This window comes from Elephantulus edwardii, unplaced genomic scaffold, assembly GCF_000299155.1.
Source record: "Elephantulus edwardii isolate Elephantulus edwardi_28Jun2011 unplaced genomic scaffold, EleEdw1.0 scaffold00308, whole genome shotgun sequence".
NCBI lineage: Eukaryota > Metazoa > Chordata > Mammalia > Macroscelidea > Macroscelididae > Elephantulus > Elephantulus edwardii.
Window position 1 is genome coordinate 443,296 of NW_006400058.1, and position 15,170 is coordinate 458,465.

General features: G+C 50.1%; 1 protein-coding gene across 1 annotated transcript; it reads right to left on the reverse strand.

Moving 5' to 3' along the window:
- Positions 1–4,962: 4,962 nt before the first annotated feature.
- LYPD3 (LY6/PLAUR domain containing 3) lies at positions 4,963–9,719 on the reverse strand. Its single transcript, XM_006901098.1, has 5 exons — positions 9,635–9,719; positions 8,763–8,894; positions 7,244–7,414; positions 6,831–6,992; positions 4,963–5,453 (listed from the first exon to the last, which is right to left on the reverse strand). Exons 1-5 carry the CDS (start codon positions 9,717–9,719, stop codon positions 4,963–4,965), a joined length of 1,041 nt encoding a protein of 346 aa, XP_006901160.1.
- Positions 9,720–15,170: the final 5,451 nt, after the last annotated feature.

The following is a 15,170-nucleotide window of genomic DNA, read 5'->3' on the forward strand; positions in this document are numbered from 1 at the left end:
CACAGGAGAGCTTTCTCTATCCCCTATTAAAAGCCGTTGGTTGGCTTGCATTTCTCTGGAGCTTAGGTGATCTGTCCTGGCCAGAGGCCCTCCCTTGCTCCCCAATGTTCTGCAACAAGAGTGAGTGAGACTGGCTCAGGAGAGGGCAGGCTTCAGAGCTATTGTTTATGGGTCGCTATGAGTTGCAGGCTTCTCGATGGCAACAAGAACAGCAAACCCCTTTTATTGTTGTTCATGCTCTTATTAATTCTATATTTTGTAACTAAAGTCATTATTTACTATTTTGTTGTTACTATTTCTTTTTTTATATTACTGCCCACTATTAATAATGAGTGGAAGAGATCTATATTTGTTTCCATTCCAAAGAAAGGTGATCCAACAGAGTGTGGAAATTATCAAACAATATCACTGATATCACATGCAAGCAAGATTCTGCTGAAGATTATCCAAAAATGACTGGAACAGCATATCACACAGAGAACTGCCAGAAGTGCAGGCTGGGGTTAGAAGGGGTCATGGTACTAGGGATATTGTAGTTAATGTTAGACGGATCTTGGCTGAAAGCAGGCAGTACCAGAGGAAAGTCTATCTGTGTTTCATTGATTACACAAAGGCATTTGACTGTGTGGATCACAACAAACTGTGGCTATCTCTGAGAAAAATGGGAATTCCAGAACATCTGATCGTGCTAATGTGAAACCTATACTTGGACCAGGAGGCAGTCATCAGAACAGAACAAGGAAACAGTGCATGGTTCAAAATTGGGAAGGGTGTACGCCAGGGATGTGTCCTATCTCCTTTGGGAGGCTGGGTTGTATGAGAAGTGTGGCATCAGGATTGGAGGAAGATCCATCAACAATCTCCTTATGCAAATGACACAACCCTGCTCGCTGAAACTGAGAACCTGAAGCATTTGCTGCAGAAGGTCAAGGACAATATGGTTTAAGGCTCAATATCAAGAAAACAAAAATTCTCACCACTGGGCCAATTGGCAGCATCAGGATGGATGGTAGAGATTGAGATTATTAACAACTTTAGTTTGCTTGGCTCCACACTCTTGGCACCAGCAGCCAAGAAATTAAAAGAGGTATTGTGGTGGGAAAGTCTGCTGTTAGGGACCTCTCCAAAGTACTGAAGAGCAATGGTGTCACTCTGGAGACTAAGGTGTGCCTTATGCAGGGCATGTCTTTGCAATCACTTGCTATGCGTCAGAGAGCTGGACAATGACTAGGGAGGATAGAAGGAGAATTGGTGCTTTTGAGATGTGATGCTGTAGAAGAGTATTGAATAAACCATGGACTGCTAAGAGAATGAACAGGTTCGTCCTGGAGAAGGTTAAACCGGGCTGCTTCTTGGAGGTAAGGATTCTAAAGCTTCGTCTGACATACTTTGGACATGTTGCAAGGAGGGACCAGACCCTGGAGAAAGATGTCATGGTTCGGAGGGTGGAGGGACAGTGCAGGAAAGGAATACCCTTTATGAGGCGGATGGATTCAGTGACTGGGGTAATTAGGGTGGGTATGTCGGAGACAGTGAGGTTGGCACAGGATAGAGCAGGGTTTAGGGCTGTTGTAAAATAGGGTTGCTATGAGTTGCAGGCAACTTGACAGCACACAACAACAACAACATTAATAATGACAACATCACTATCCATCAGATCCACTGCTGCAGGAAACAGCCTTTGAAAGCTCAGACTCCACAGCAATGACTTTGACCTTTGATTCCCCACAGCCAATCCTCCACCCATAAAACAGTCCCAAAATCTACCAGCATCCTTCAACCCCAAGCCAGGATTTTTCCTCCCTGGGGCCTCGAAGTCCAGGCCTTCAGCTTATTGGACAGAAATGAAAGAGGTACTCAGGCCCCAGTCACCCATCACACAGCAGAGGTAAACAACATCACTCTTGACCCCTTTGGGGAAGCAGACACAGAGAGTGAGCTCATAGATTGAGTTCTAACGAACCAGATGACGGGAAGGTGGGTGGAGTGTGGAGAGAGTCCACATTAGACACAGCTTTCCTCTGGTTCCCACCAGTTCCCCATCGCCATTGAGACAATTCTAACTTATGGCAACCCCATGTGTCTCAGAGCAGAACTGTGCTCCGGCGGGGTTTTAATGGGTAAGTTCTCAGAAATGGATAGCCAGCCTTTTCCTCCAAGGTACTTCTCAGTCTGCAACTTCCAGGTTAGGAGCCCAGTGCTTTACACATTTGCACCACCGAGGGAGCCCCTCTGCCTCAAAGCACTGTGAAAAATTAAAACTTTAAAAAAAAATCACTCCTGTGCTCAACGGTTTCGCCCAGTCTCCCCCTGATCAGCAGGGCCTCCCCAAGTTGGCAGTTGTCATTGTTTTGTGTGGTGGAATTCATCCCGACTCAGAGTGACCCTATAGGGAGCTCTGGTGGCCTAGTGGTAAGGAGCTGTGCTGCAATCCCAAAGACACATGGTTCCAATCCACCAACTGCCCGAGGAAGAAATATGGGCAATCTCCATGCAGTTTACTGTCTCTGAAGACCCATTGGAAGGTCAACTGTGGGTTGGTTCCTACTTGATGGCGCACAATAACAGTGGCCTTATGGACAGGGCAGGACTGCTCCATGGGTCTGCTGGGCTGGTGGCCAAGTCTGGAAGGCGTTGAGCTGCCAATCTGAAGGCAGCGCCTCTGTGATGGTTCTCAGTGGCTGCTGGGTAGACAGACGGGCATCTGTTCCATGTGATTCACAGGCTTGCCATACAACAGAGGGCCAGCTGTGATTTGGTTTCAGTTGGACAGCAATGAGGGGTGTTTTCCCCGTTTTTCATCTTCACAAGGACAGGTCTCCAGGCCCCTCCCTCACTTTTCTCAAGTATCAAACTGTCGACCTTTCACTTAGCACCTGAGTCTTAAACACCACATATCCAGGGCTCCAACTGTGTCAAGTCTATTCAGACGCAGGGTGACGCTTTATGGGGTCTCAAGGCTATAGATCTTAACCGGAGGAGAATACCTCCACTTTCTCCCAGAGTGGCTGGTGGGTTTGAACTGACAATTTTTCATGCAGCAGCCCAGCACTTAGTCTTCCACCAGAGCTTCTCCCTCAACCCATTGCGTTTGTTGTCAGGTGCCAGCCAAGGCGACTCCAACTCATAGTTGGCTGTATGTACAACAGATCATTGATGCCTCTGAGCTGTGGTGTTGGAGAAGAGCTCCGACTAGCCCAGGGACTACCAAAAGAACAAACAGATGTGTCTTGGAGAAGGTGCCGCCAGAGTGCTCCTTGGAGGCAAAGATGACGATGCTTCATGTCACACTCACACACCTCGGTCATGTTGCTAGGAGAGGCTATTCCCTGGAGACAGACATTATGCTTGGGAAGGTGGAGAGGCGGCAACAGAGAGGAAGACACTCAACCAGGTGGACTGCACAGTGACTGCAGCAATGGGCTTGAGTGTGGCAGAGAGTGTGAGGATGGCACGGGATAGGACAGGGATCCGTTGTTCACAGTGTCGCTGTGAGTCATACTCAACTGAACAGCACCTCACAGCCACAGGCACGGTGGAACTGCTGCTTGGGTTCCCACGGGTAATCTTTACGTCAACAGACGGCCTCCTCTTTCACCCGAAAGGCAGTGCATAACCCACTGCACCACCAGGACTCCTTACAAGGTGGCTAAACCGAAAAACAAACTCACTACCATCAAGTCCATCCCAATTCTAAGTGATGCTATCAGGGAGCTCAAGTAGCATCGTGGGTTGGGAGCTGTGCTGTCAGCCCCAAGGCAAGCAGTTCAAATCTACCAGTTGCTCTGAGGGAGAAAGATGGGGACAGTCTCCTCCCATTCGATTTAAAGTCTCTGAAAACCCACAGGTGGGCTGTGACAAGGGACCCTCTAGGTCAGAACCTAATTACGCCATAGTGTTTCGAAGGCTGCAGATCTTTCTGGGAGTAATCTGCCTCAGACTTCTCCTGCAGAGGAGCTGGGGGCTGGAATTCTCAAAGTTTTAGTTAGCTTAACCTGTAAAGCACTATACTTGAAAGCGAGCTAGTTCCCAGGAAATCATAGGACCTCAATCCTCAATTTCCCCCCAGGGCTATAGTTCTAGCTTTCAGCATCTCCAGTAAAAAACTCAAATTCCTTGCCATCAAATCAGAACTGACTCATAGGTGAGCCTCCAGCAGATTTTTGGGAAGTTGTAAATCATACCACATGAGATTGTCCATTTTTCTCCCAAGAAACCATTGATTGGTGGATTCAGGAAACTAACAGAGACAAGCCCTTTGGATTAGCAGGGCAACGGGCTAGGGACAATGGCCCTAGAGCTCCCCAGCATCTCCAGTAAAGGCACTGGTGTTTCTTGCCTTAGATCAGCTTCAAGATATAATGAGAAATGAGAGGGGGGAAATGAATCCTTTTAAAACACTATACAAAGTAGCTTAACTTTTATTGAGTCCTTTCAGCCTCTGAAATTGGCAACACAGAGCCCTTAGGGACAGTCCCTGCCCTTGAGGAGCTCACAGGCTAGTACAAGTGGCCAAATGGCACATGATTCCCACAAAGATGGAGGGCTGGGGGCAGCAGTGACCAGAGGAGGAGCCAATATCCCTACCCTTCCACCCCTGTATTTCAGGCTGGCTGCAAGAAAGCAAATGGGAAGCTGACCACTATCTCTCCCTGCTTTCTGACAACACCTCTGACTTCTATCACTGTGTTCTGGGCACCAAAGAGGGACAAAAGAGAGCCAGGGATGAGGAGGATACAGTTAAAATGCCCCGAAACATCTAGAAAACCCTGGTAGATTATATACAAGGGTAATTTATTTCCTCAAACTGCAAACCAGTGCAGTGGAAGCTCAAGTTCCTGGGGAGATTAGAACAGGGGCTGGGCCAGCCCAGTCCACTGGGAGGACAGGGAAATTTAATAGGGAGAGAGGTGCCCAGGGCCTAGGAAGTGGGACAAGGGTGAGGTCCACAGACGGAGAAGCTCATAGTTGGGCACCAGGAGCCACAACCAATAGAAATATCATCAGTCCAACCAAGCGAGCTGCACAGCCATTAAAAGAGTCCTGAGCCCCACCTTTTGAGGGATGCTGTTCCATATTACTGCGGTCTCGGTGGCCAGGAGCACCTCCAGCCACGTGAGGCCCTACCTCGTGGGAGGCCTCATGCTCTGTCTCGTGCGGAGGAGTCTGGCTGGTTGGGGCAGGGCTCGGTTTGGTAGTGGAGGAAGATGTGCTTGGGGCGAGGGTTGTTGGGGTAGGGGTGGGCGTGGTGACAGAGGTGGTCTCCGGAGGGGGCAACAGTACAAGGGGCGGGATTCGAGAGGCAAAGTAGGTCTTGTTCCGGAGGTCAGAGTTACAGAGGGAACCCTGGCAGCAGGAACCACTGAGCATGAACCCGGGACCAGTAACGGCGTCACGGGTGCACTGCTCGTCTTTGACGCAGCCCCGGACCGGCAAGGATACAGTCACATTGGCTGCAGGAGAGACACAAGAGATTGGTCAGTAGTTAGAGGGAAGGGGTTGGCAAGACACAATGAAATTTAAGGCTGCTAGAAGGGAGCTCTCATGGCCGAGTGGCAAGAAGCTGCATGGCAATCCCCAACGCATGCGGTTCGATGCCATCAGCTACTCTGCGGGAGAATGGGTAATCTCCTCCCATGGCATTAAACTGTCTTTGAAAACCCACCAGAGGGTACACAACAACAACAGCAGGAGTAAGAAGGGAGCAGAGATCCTTAAAAAATGGGAAACAGAAGAACCCTTGCACCCCTTAATCCAAAACGTCAAGCCCCATTCTGAGAAACATTAAGCCACAGTTTGTGCACATTTCCCACAATGCATTAGAAGAAAGGTTTGACCTCAGGTGGACTAGTGGTAAGAAGCTGTGTTGCAATCTCCAAGGTACGCAGTTAGAATCCACCAGCTGCTCCACGAGAGGATGGGCAGTCTCCTCCCAAGTAATTAACTGCCTCTGAAAAGCCACTGGAGGATCAGCTGTGGTTGGGTTCCAACTCGATGGTGCACATGGACTGCAAACAAAGAGCCTAGCAACGTGAACTTCCCTCTCCACCTTATCCTCCTACTACCCTCTCTAGGTTGTCTTCTCATCATCCTCAAGAGTCTCAGTGTCCAGAGTGCAGCTGGCAGAGGAAGAAGATTGGAGAGCATTATCTTCTATGGTTCCCTGAGGCTGAGGCTAGGAAGCTGAGCTACTTCTATCCTAATGCTCTGAGACTGGAAGGAACCTGAATGGGGCTGAATTTAAGAGACCAATACCCCATAAGGAAGTTCCAGGGACCGAATGTGTAAGGAGCTATCCTACCAACCCAAAGATAGGTGGTTCCAATCTCTCTATGTGCCGTTTACAGCCTCTGAAATCCCTCTGGAGGGTCAGTGATGAGTTACCTCAACACAAGTAACAAGCACCCTATTATCCCAGCATCTGGACAGGAGTTTGTTGTGAGTAAGAGCTGATCACACAGAGTAGAGTTAATCACACAGGAGGAGACTGCCCAGCCTTCTGCAGAGCAGCGGGTGGATTCGAAATAAGTGCTTTTGGAAGTGCAGAGCAGCTTCTTAACACTAGGCCACGAAAGGCTTAAATATACTGCTCATAGCACGTCATTACATTCTGCATTAGTCAAGCCCTCTGTGGAAATGCACTGACTCAGCTAAGTCTAAAACAAAAACACCCCATCAATATACTGGGGGCATGAGGCGCTAAAGAACCTAGGATTAGAGATCACAAAGTGCACTGGAGGTGAGGAATCCTTTGGGTAGCAGTCTACCTACAACATCGTCCACGACATCCCACAACTCCCACAGACCCCTTTGCCCGGAGGCTCGCTCACCTGCTGTCAAGGTGACATTGCCATCGAAACAGCCCGTGAAGACCTGGTCGCTGGCATTGTAGCAGCTGACGACGGGTGGCGCCGTGCCTTGGCACGCCTCGCGGCTCAGCCCCACGCAGCTGTAGCACTCGACGCCGTTGGGCTTGTAAGCACTCTCATTCCCTGTTCGGGATGAAGAGGAGGGATAGAGAATCGGAGGTCCTCCTGGTCCCTCCAGCTCGCGTCCTCAGGCCTTCAACAGACCACTGCTCCACTCTCTGGCCACGCTCCCTCCCATATAGTCCCGCCCACAGTCTCTAACTTCCGATCTGTCTACAGCAACCACCTCTTGGCCAACCTGCTATGGCAGCCCTGCCTCTAGTTTACCATCATTCCAGCCTCTCAGCCTTGCTGTAGCTGTCGCCCCCACGCACCTGCGGGGTTGAGTGCTCGCGAGGTGAGATTGAGTTTGGTGTTGCAGCGGTCCTGGGAGCATTGGTGCAGCTGGATGAACGCCAGGAGCCCGTGAAGGTCCAGGCCTCGGTCATTCTTCCCGGGGAGTCCTGAGCCACATCCTCGCACAGCCACTGAGAATTGTCCATGGACTGTGGAGGGGGGGGAGGCGCAGAGGAGGGCAAGGCTTCATAGGGGTGAAACCTCTAGGAGGATGGTCCCTGAGTAGCACAAGAGGTTAGCCCTGGACTAAAAGTTGGCCATTCACACCTTCCCAGAGGTGCCTTGGAAGACAAGCCTGGCAATCTGGGTCTAAAAAGGCACAACCTTGAAAACCCTATTGTTCTTATTACATGACGTAGAGTTGGAAACAACACATAGGCATCCAGTGGATTTGTAAATCACACTTAGGAAGAGACTGCCTGTCTTTCTCCCCATCTAGTGGATTTGAACCGCTTGCATTTGGGTCGGCAGCCCAACCCCTTACCACCTAAGCAACCAGAGCTCCCTTGAAAACTCGATAGGGCAGTTTTACCCTGCACATGTAAGGTCACCTGAAGGAGCAATGGCTGCAGGACAACTGACAGAGACCAGACAATCCAGAGTAAGAGGACTAGGGTCTCGGAGCAGATTAGAAGAGGGAAAACCGGAAGAAGGAAACAGGCTGTCAGATACAAGACAGAGACGAAGGGCCACGACTGGCGCAGGGCACGTCTATGACCAAGGAGGGCAACAGAGCAGAAAAACTCATCAGAGGAACTGAAAGACTGGCCATCGGAAAAAAGCAAAGGATTAGAGAAGGATGGACCTTCAAGGGAAGTGACCTTTGACAGGCAAGTTTCATCAACCTTCTCTAAAAGGGGGCGCTCTGGTGGCCTAGTCCATGCCAAGTTGTGCTGCGAATCAAAATGTGGTGCTTCTCTATCGCTTCGAATCTACCAGCGGCTCCGCAGGAAAGAGATGGCCAATCGCCCCCCGCCCCCCCCCCCGCCCTCATGGGATGTACAGCCCCTGAAAACACACTGAAGGGTCAGCTAGCAGCTTTTTGACCCTAAAGGGGCGGGGCCTCCTCGGAACTCGGAGCCTGCTGAGGGCGGGGCTTCCACTGAGGGGCGGGGCCACCGCCTTTGGAGAATCTAGAAGCCGACAACTGAGAGGGGACTTCCATCACCCCGGGCCTTATCGTATGTAGGAATCTGGGTCAAGAGCAAACGACTCCATTAGGGAAGTGTGTGCGGTGGAGACGAAATGTGTAAGGTGTACCCGCAAAGAGGGTGAGGACGCAGAAAGGTGGGCGAGGCTGCAGACCCCGGGCCTTCCTCGGCCGCCCCACTCGGGTAGCAACTCTCAGCCCCCTAAACCTTGGGATGGGATCGGGGGTGAAGGGCTCAGCGGCGCGCAAGAGGGGTGTGGCCAGATGCAGAGGGGGAACCTCACCGGGACCCCCGAGCCCCACGCCCTGGTCTCCACCGCGTCCCCTCCGCGCCATCCCCAACTCACTGGTCTCCACCGCGCCCACGGCCTCGGTGCAGACGTCCACGCCCGGTGCGCACTTCACTGCCCTCGTCTTGTGCGGAGAGCAGCCGTCGTCGGCTTTCTGCACGCAGCTGTAGCACTCCAGGGCCTGCGTTCCTGGGGACGTGGGACCGCAGACCTGAGCCAACGATGCGGGAGTCTCTTCCCCCGAGAAGGGAGCGCTTCCCACCCCTTTTGTCCCGTCCGCGAGATGAGCCCGTCCTTCCCTACGCAACGTCAGCCAGGCCAGGAGCAGGGAAAGCCTTCCCAAAACTCTGGAGACCCTTTCCTGCAAGCCCCCTGCGCCTCAAATCCCTTCTCACTGTCCCTTATGTTGGGGTTGTCAGGGCGAGGGCTCTGCCACAGAACCTCAACTCTCTGTTCTGGATGGAGAACTAACTTTTCCCTATTCGACTCAGTGTCCCCTTGCACAATCTTCTCTGCTTAAGATTGGGGACCCTTCCCACAGCCCCCTCTGCTCAGGACGGCAGATTTTCTTCCTTCCCACAGCCCTCCTGCCTGAGGGATGGGGAAAACACCTTTCTCCCAATCTCCCTGCAGAACAAAAGGTTCTCCTCAAAGCCCGCTTCTGAAAATGGCAAAACTTTTCCCAAGTGATGGAACAACAGCTCCATCTGCCCAGGACAAAGATGTTCCTCACAGACCCCTCTGTTTATTACGGGAGTTCTTTCCCTCTCAATCCTCTCGTCCAGGAAAGGGGGAAGAGAAGGGATTTCCCCTCACAGCCCCTCCCCAGACTGAGGCTCCCCTTTGAGGCCCCCCACTGCTCAGGATGGAAGAACTGGGGACCTCCCGTCTAGATCCACCCCCTGCGCCCGCTTCCAGCGCGAACCCACCTTCCGGGAGCAGCCCGAGCAGCAGCAGCAGCCCGCCTGTGGCCCACAGCACCTCCCGAGCGCTCGCTGTCCTGGCGGGCCCCATGACTAGGTCTTCTAGGTCTTGCTCGCTCGGCGTCCCCCCTGGGTGTGCCGCCTCCCAACCCCGGCCCTCTTACCTGGGCCTGGGATGAGTAACCTCCCCCTAGGCAACCTTGATCTTGCCCAACCAGACCAAGTCAGCGTCCGCTGCGGGGCGGGGCCCTCACTCCAGGTGCATCACCCCTGCCACGTGCAGTTGCCAAAAAGGGATTGGGGGGAGGCAAGTTTCGAGGGGGGGGTTTGTCCTAGGCGAAAGGCTGCATAGAGGAGGGGGCTGAGGCTGAGTCCTCAAAACCCAACCTTCCATGAATTCTTAAATGACGGCCTTAGTCAGTAAGGAGTTGTACTGCCAACTCTCAAAGGCAGACGATGCAAATACACCAGCTACTCCTCCCTGGCGATTAACTGCCTCTGAAAGCCTGCTGGAGGGTCAGCTATGAGTCTATTCCGACTCCATCTCACATAACAGCACATACTGTGTGGACTAGGCTTGGGGTTGCGTGATGCCATCGTGAAGCTCGCAGTCAAAACAAATATTTGGACAAATTGTTATTTACAACTGAGAGTAGGACAGTGATGGGAAAAGTTGGGGGAACTACAGGGGTGTGGCGTCTAGAGGACCAGGCCCATCAGCGAGGGCTTCCTGTGCCTGGCAACTCCAGTGTGACCTCAAAGACGTTGAGGGATTGGCCGAGCAAAGCAAGTGGAGGGAGAGCTGGCAACGAGCAGGTGGAGGATGCAGGGTGGACAAAGACTTAGAGAAGCCAGGGATGCCACATAGTAAAAACCTAGAGAATCCGCTGCCTACCATGATGCAAAAAGCAGACTCCTCCGCCTGGAGCCCAGAGGGCAAGGGAGAGAAAGGTGGAAACTGAGGCAGAAGAGCAAGGCAGGACCTCTAAAGTTCTGAGAAGAAACCAGAACCTGTGCTCAAAGAAGTAGAGAATCTTGGGCGTCTGTCTCAGCCACTAAGTGTGTAGTAAGTTTTGTTTTTCAATATAAGCGCTCGGGAAAATAGCAAACAGCCACAAAGAAGTGAATGAGAAAAGGGAAGCTCATTGGTCCAACAGCTGATCCAGTAGTACCTTGGTTATCCACACTGCAAAAGATCAAACTATCCCAATGTGCAAACAACATGTTGTTGTTGTTGTTGTTATGTGCCGTCGAGTCGTTTGCGACTCATAGCGACCCTAGGTACAACAGCCCTAAACCGTGCTCTATCCTGTGCCAATCTCATTGCCTCTGACACACCCATCCCGATTACCCCAGTCACTGAATCAATCCACCTCATAGAGGGTCTTCCCCTCCTGCGCTGTCCCTCTACTCTACCCAGCATGATGTCCCTCTCTAAAGACCTGTCTCTCCTTACAACATGTCCAAAGTATGTCAGACAAAGCCCCAGAATCCTTGCTTCCAAGGAGCAGCCTAGTTTAACCCTCTCTAGGATGAATCTGTTTGTTTTCTTGGCAGTCCAACGTAAGCTGACCTAAAGCAGCTTTAATCAATGAAGCAGAGGAAGACCTTCAAGGAGAAGGATTGATCCAAAGATGGCAACAATGGGTGGAAATGCAGGAAGGTTGTGAGGACAGCATGGCCTCAGGTAACGTTTTGATCTATTGTAAATGGATGGGGTCACTGTGAATTGAGTTGACTGGATGGCACCTAACAACAGCAAAACCCTCAACAAAACAGCATACTGTGTTGTTCCGTTCACATGAAGTTCTAGAATCATCAAAAGTATCCATGACTGATGTAGGTGGTGTAGAATGTTTCTGAATGAAAAATATTCAATTGGCATGTGTTATGTTGCATATGTGTGTGTGTGTGTGTGTGTGTGTGTGTGTGTGTGTGTGTGTGACAATTCTTAAGCAAAGAAAACCCTAGTGCCACCATCTTCACTAGCACATACACTGAAATTGCAACCGTACAAAGCCAGTGTGACACACAAGTCTTCAAGCATTCATTGTAGTAGAGCACACTCCTATTGTGGTGATTTTCATTGACGTCAAAAAGCAAAACGTGTCTGAGTGATTGAATTTCGCTTTGTATGGTTTTACTCAAATCACAAGTAAGTAAAGAAAGAAAAAAAAATCCCTAAAAATAAACACAAACCAGCCTGAAAGAGATCAGAACAGCAGTTACCGTTGGCAGGGTGTTGCCCTAGTTGTGTGCCGTGGAGTCTGAACCAACTCACAGCTGACCCTCCAGGGGGTTTTCAGAGGCTGTAAATCACACAGAAGGAGATTGTACAGAAGGAAAAGGAGGTCTTTCTCCTAAGGATGCCTTTAGGTTGGCAGGGCAGCTTCTTACCCACTAGGCCATCAGAGCTTCCTCACTGCCCCAGAGGGGGCGGCTGTGAGAATGCTCCCCATCTTCCTCTGGATGATAGTTACATGTGCGTGCAACTATGTGGCAGAGTCCCAGATGGCTCAAATAGCTCCCTAGTTGTATAAATCAAGGTTCTGATGGCATAGTCGGAGTAGAAAATGACATTGCTAAACCCTCTCTGGGGGTTTCAATTCACCAGCAGTTCTGCAGGGAGCAAGATGGGCACTCTTCTCCCACATGATTTACAGGCTCAGAAACCCTCTGGAGGGTCAGCTATGAGGCAGTCCTGACTTGATGGCAATGAGTTATAAGATTGGTCATGAAAACTTTCCAGATGTGCCTCAGATGACAGGTCTGGAGACTGCTTCGAAAGGGGCCTTGCAAGCTCCAGGGGACAGGTGTACCCTGCACAGGTAGGTCACTGTGGAGTGGAATTGAGTCCGCTCTGGAAAGAGTTGCCAAGCTTTCTGCTCCGTATTTCAGTGAATGCATGTTATTCTTCCAAGAAACCAAGGTGATAAACCAGTGAAACTTCTGTGTCAAAAAGGGGAAAAGGAGTGTAGAAGAGGTGAATGAGCGAGCTGGCAGTCTCCTCGCAAAAACAACCCCACCCCTGATGACCAGAAACAGGCCTGGCCCTCACAGCGAGACCCAAGGGTTCTCCTCATGACCACACATCATGTCATAGCACAACAGGCGAGGCCACACTGTGACTGTGATGGCTCAAGACAAAAATCAAGACCACACCACAGTCGTGTCTGAACACAGAAATAATCAAGAGCATTGTGCAAACACCAAAGTGACTAAGCGTCCCCACATCCTGGCTTATATGTCACTGTCAGAGTTAGATCTTATTCATTAGGGTTAGGTCTTATTCACTGTCCAACTTTCACATGCATAAGATGTGATTGAAAGTGGGTCCAATGCATCTTAGTCCTCAAAGTGGTAGCCTTGCTCTGCAGCACTATAAAGAGGTCCTTTAACTCCGGAAGACTTGATTAACGTCTTGGAACTGTGGTGTGGGTGGAAAATATTGACTATGATGGCTAAAAGAACAGACAAGTCTGTCTTGGAAGGAGGTGCAGGGATGGTGAGACTTGTCTCATCCTTTGGCACGTTATGTGGAGAGGCCAGTTCCTGGAGAAAGACATTAGGCTGTGGATAGTGGTGGGTCAGCAAAAAGAAAGAAATGCCCACACAGAGACAATGTGAGCCCACAGCTGCAACAGTGTTCAAGGCCAGCAGCAATTGTGAGGACAGGGCCAGGCTGGCAGGTTTTGGTTCTGTTGTACACGGCACACAGATGAATCCAGGCCAACTCAATGGCCCCGAATGCTATGGTATATTACATCATTTTACATTATATTCATACAAATGACAACCTTTGCCTTGCTCCATCCACCCGCCTCCTGCATAAGCTTTATATATGCCACCCGTCAATTCCAACCTTCTATCCAGTTTCTTCTTTATGGGAAAACACAGCTCATCTTTCTCCAGAGAGTGGATTTGAACAGCTGACCTTCAATTAGCAGCACACCAGGACTCTTTTACAATAGGATTGCCTGTGTTTACTGACAGTATCCAAGCCAGAGCAAAGCACTGCTTTCTTCAACTTCTCTCAAATCATCAAACACAGCCTAAATTCTCTAAGTCCTTTCTGACACCCCCTTACTGAGATATCAAACGGTTCCCCAGGACATATGTTCTCCCTCATCACAATGAGCATTCAACTCCTAGTGACACAGTGCAGAAGGTGACAGGCTAACAGTTTCTAATCTACCAGATGCTTCATGGAAGAAAGATGAATAGTAGTCTTCTCCCATAAAAAATTAGCTTGAGCGCTCTCTCTCTCTCTCTCACACACACACACACACACACACACACACACACACACACACTCTGCTGTTGAGTTGGAACCAAGAAGACCTTTCTCCCAAGTTGCTACTGGTAGATTCGAACCACCAGAGAGGTGGTGCCTGTAGTTTAGCAGCACAAACATCTAAGACTAGGCCGTCAGAAACCTGATGGAGGGTCGATACTATGAGTCAAAACTTACTGACAGCAGTGGGTTGATTGTTATGTTCGATTCCAGGTGAGAACCAAGAGGCATGGCCTGGAAGGCATGGCCTGACCTAGGGAGGCAGCACAGACATTCGAAAAAGTGGGACAATCTTAAGAGGAAAATTTGGCAGGAATGATGACGCAACAAATGTGAGCGAAGAGGCAGTAGGAGGTTCCAAGATGACTTCTTGATAGTCCATTACAGTCATGACAATGATAGCAAATAATATCAACAGACTTGGGGTTTTCTGTGTACCAGCAAGTGCTGTGAGAGCACTGGGCATATATTAGCTCATTTAATCCTCATCACAAGCTTTACGATGGATATAATATGGTTGTTAGTTATTTAGGGGTCCTGGTGGTGCAATTTTAAGCACTTTGTCCTAGAAGAAAATGCCTAGCAATCCACTCAGATTAAAGAGTATAGTGTGGAGAATCAGTTTGACTGCACAAGGCCAGAACTGCATTTATTTAGCACCTCCTTTGTTTGCCAATTGACAGCACCATGATAGATGGAGAAGAGATAGAGGTTAACAATTACAGCTTGCTCAGCTCCACAATCAACACTCTTGGCACCAGCAGTCAGGAAATCCAAAGACGAACTGCACTGGAAAAATCTGCTATCAAGGACCTCTCTAGGGTAACGAGAAGCAATGATGTCAGTCTAGTGACTAAAGTACTCCTGATTCAGGCCACAGTCTTTACAATTACTTGCTATGCATCAGAGAGCTGGATAATGACTGAAGATGACAGAAAAGAATTTATGCCTTTGCGCTGGAGAAGAGTCTTGAACATGCCAAGAAAACAAATAGGTCTGTCTTGGAGAGAGTGAGACCAAGTTTCTCCTTGGAGGCTAGGATTCTGAAGCTCCATTTCACATACTTTGGGCACGTGGCCAGGAGGGACCAGTCCTTGGAGAAGGACATCATGCTCAGAAGGGTGAAGAGACAGCGCAGGAGAAGAAGACCTCGATGAGATGGATTGGCACAGTAACTGGGGTGATGGGGGGTTGGTGTGTCAGAATCAGTGAGACTGGCTCAGGACAGGGCAGGCTTCAGAGCTGCTA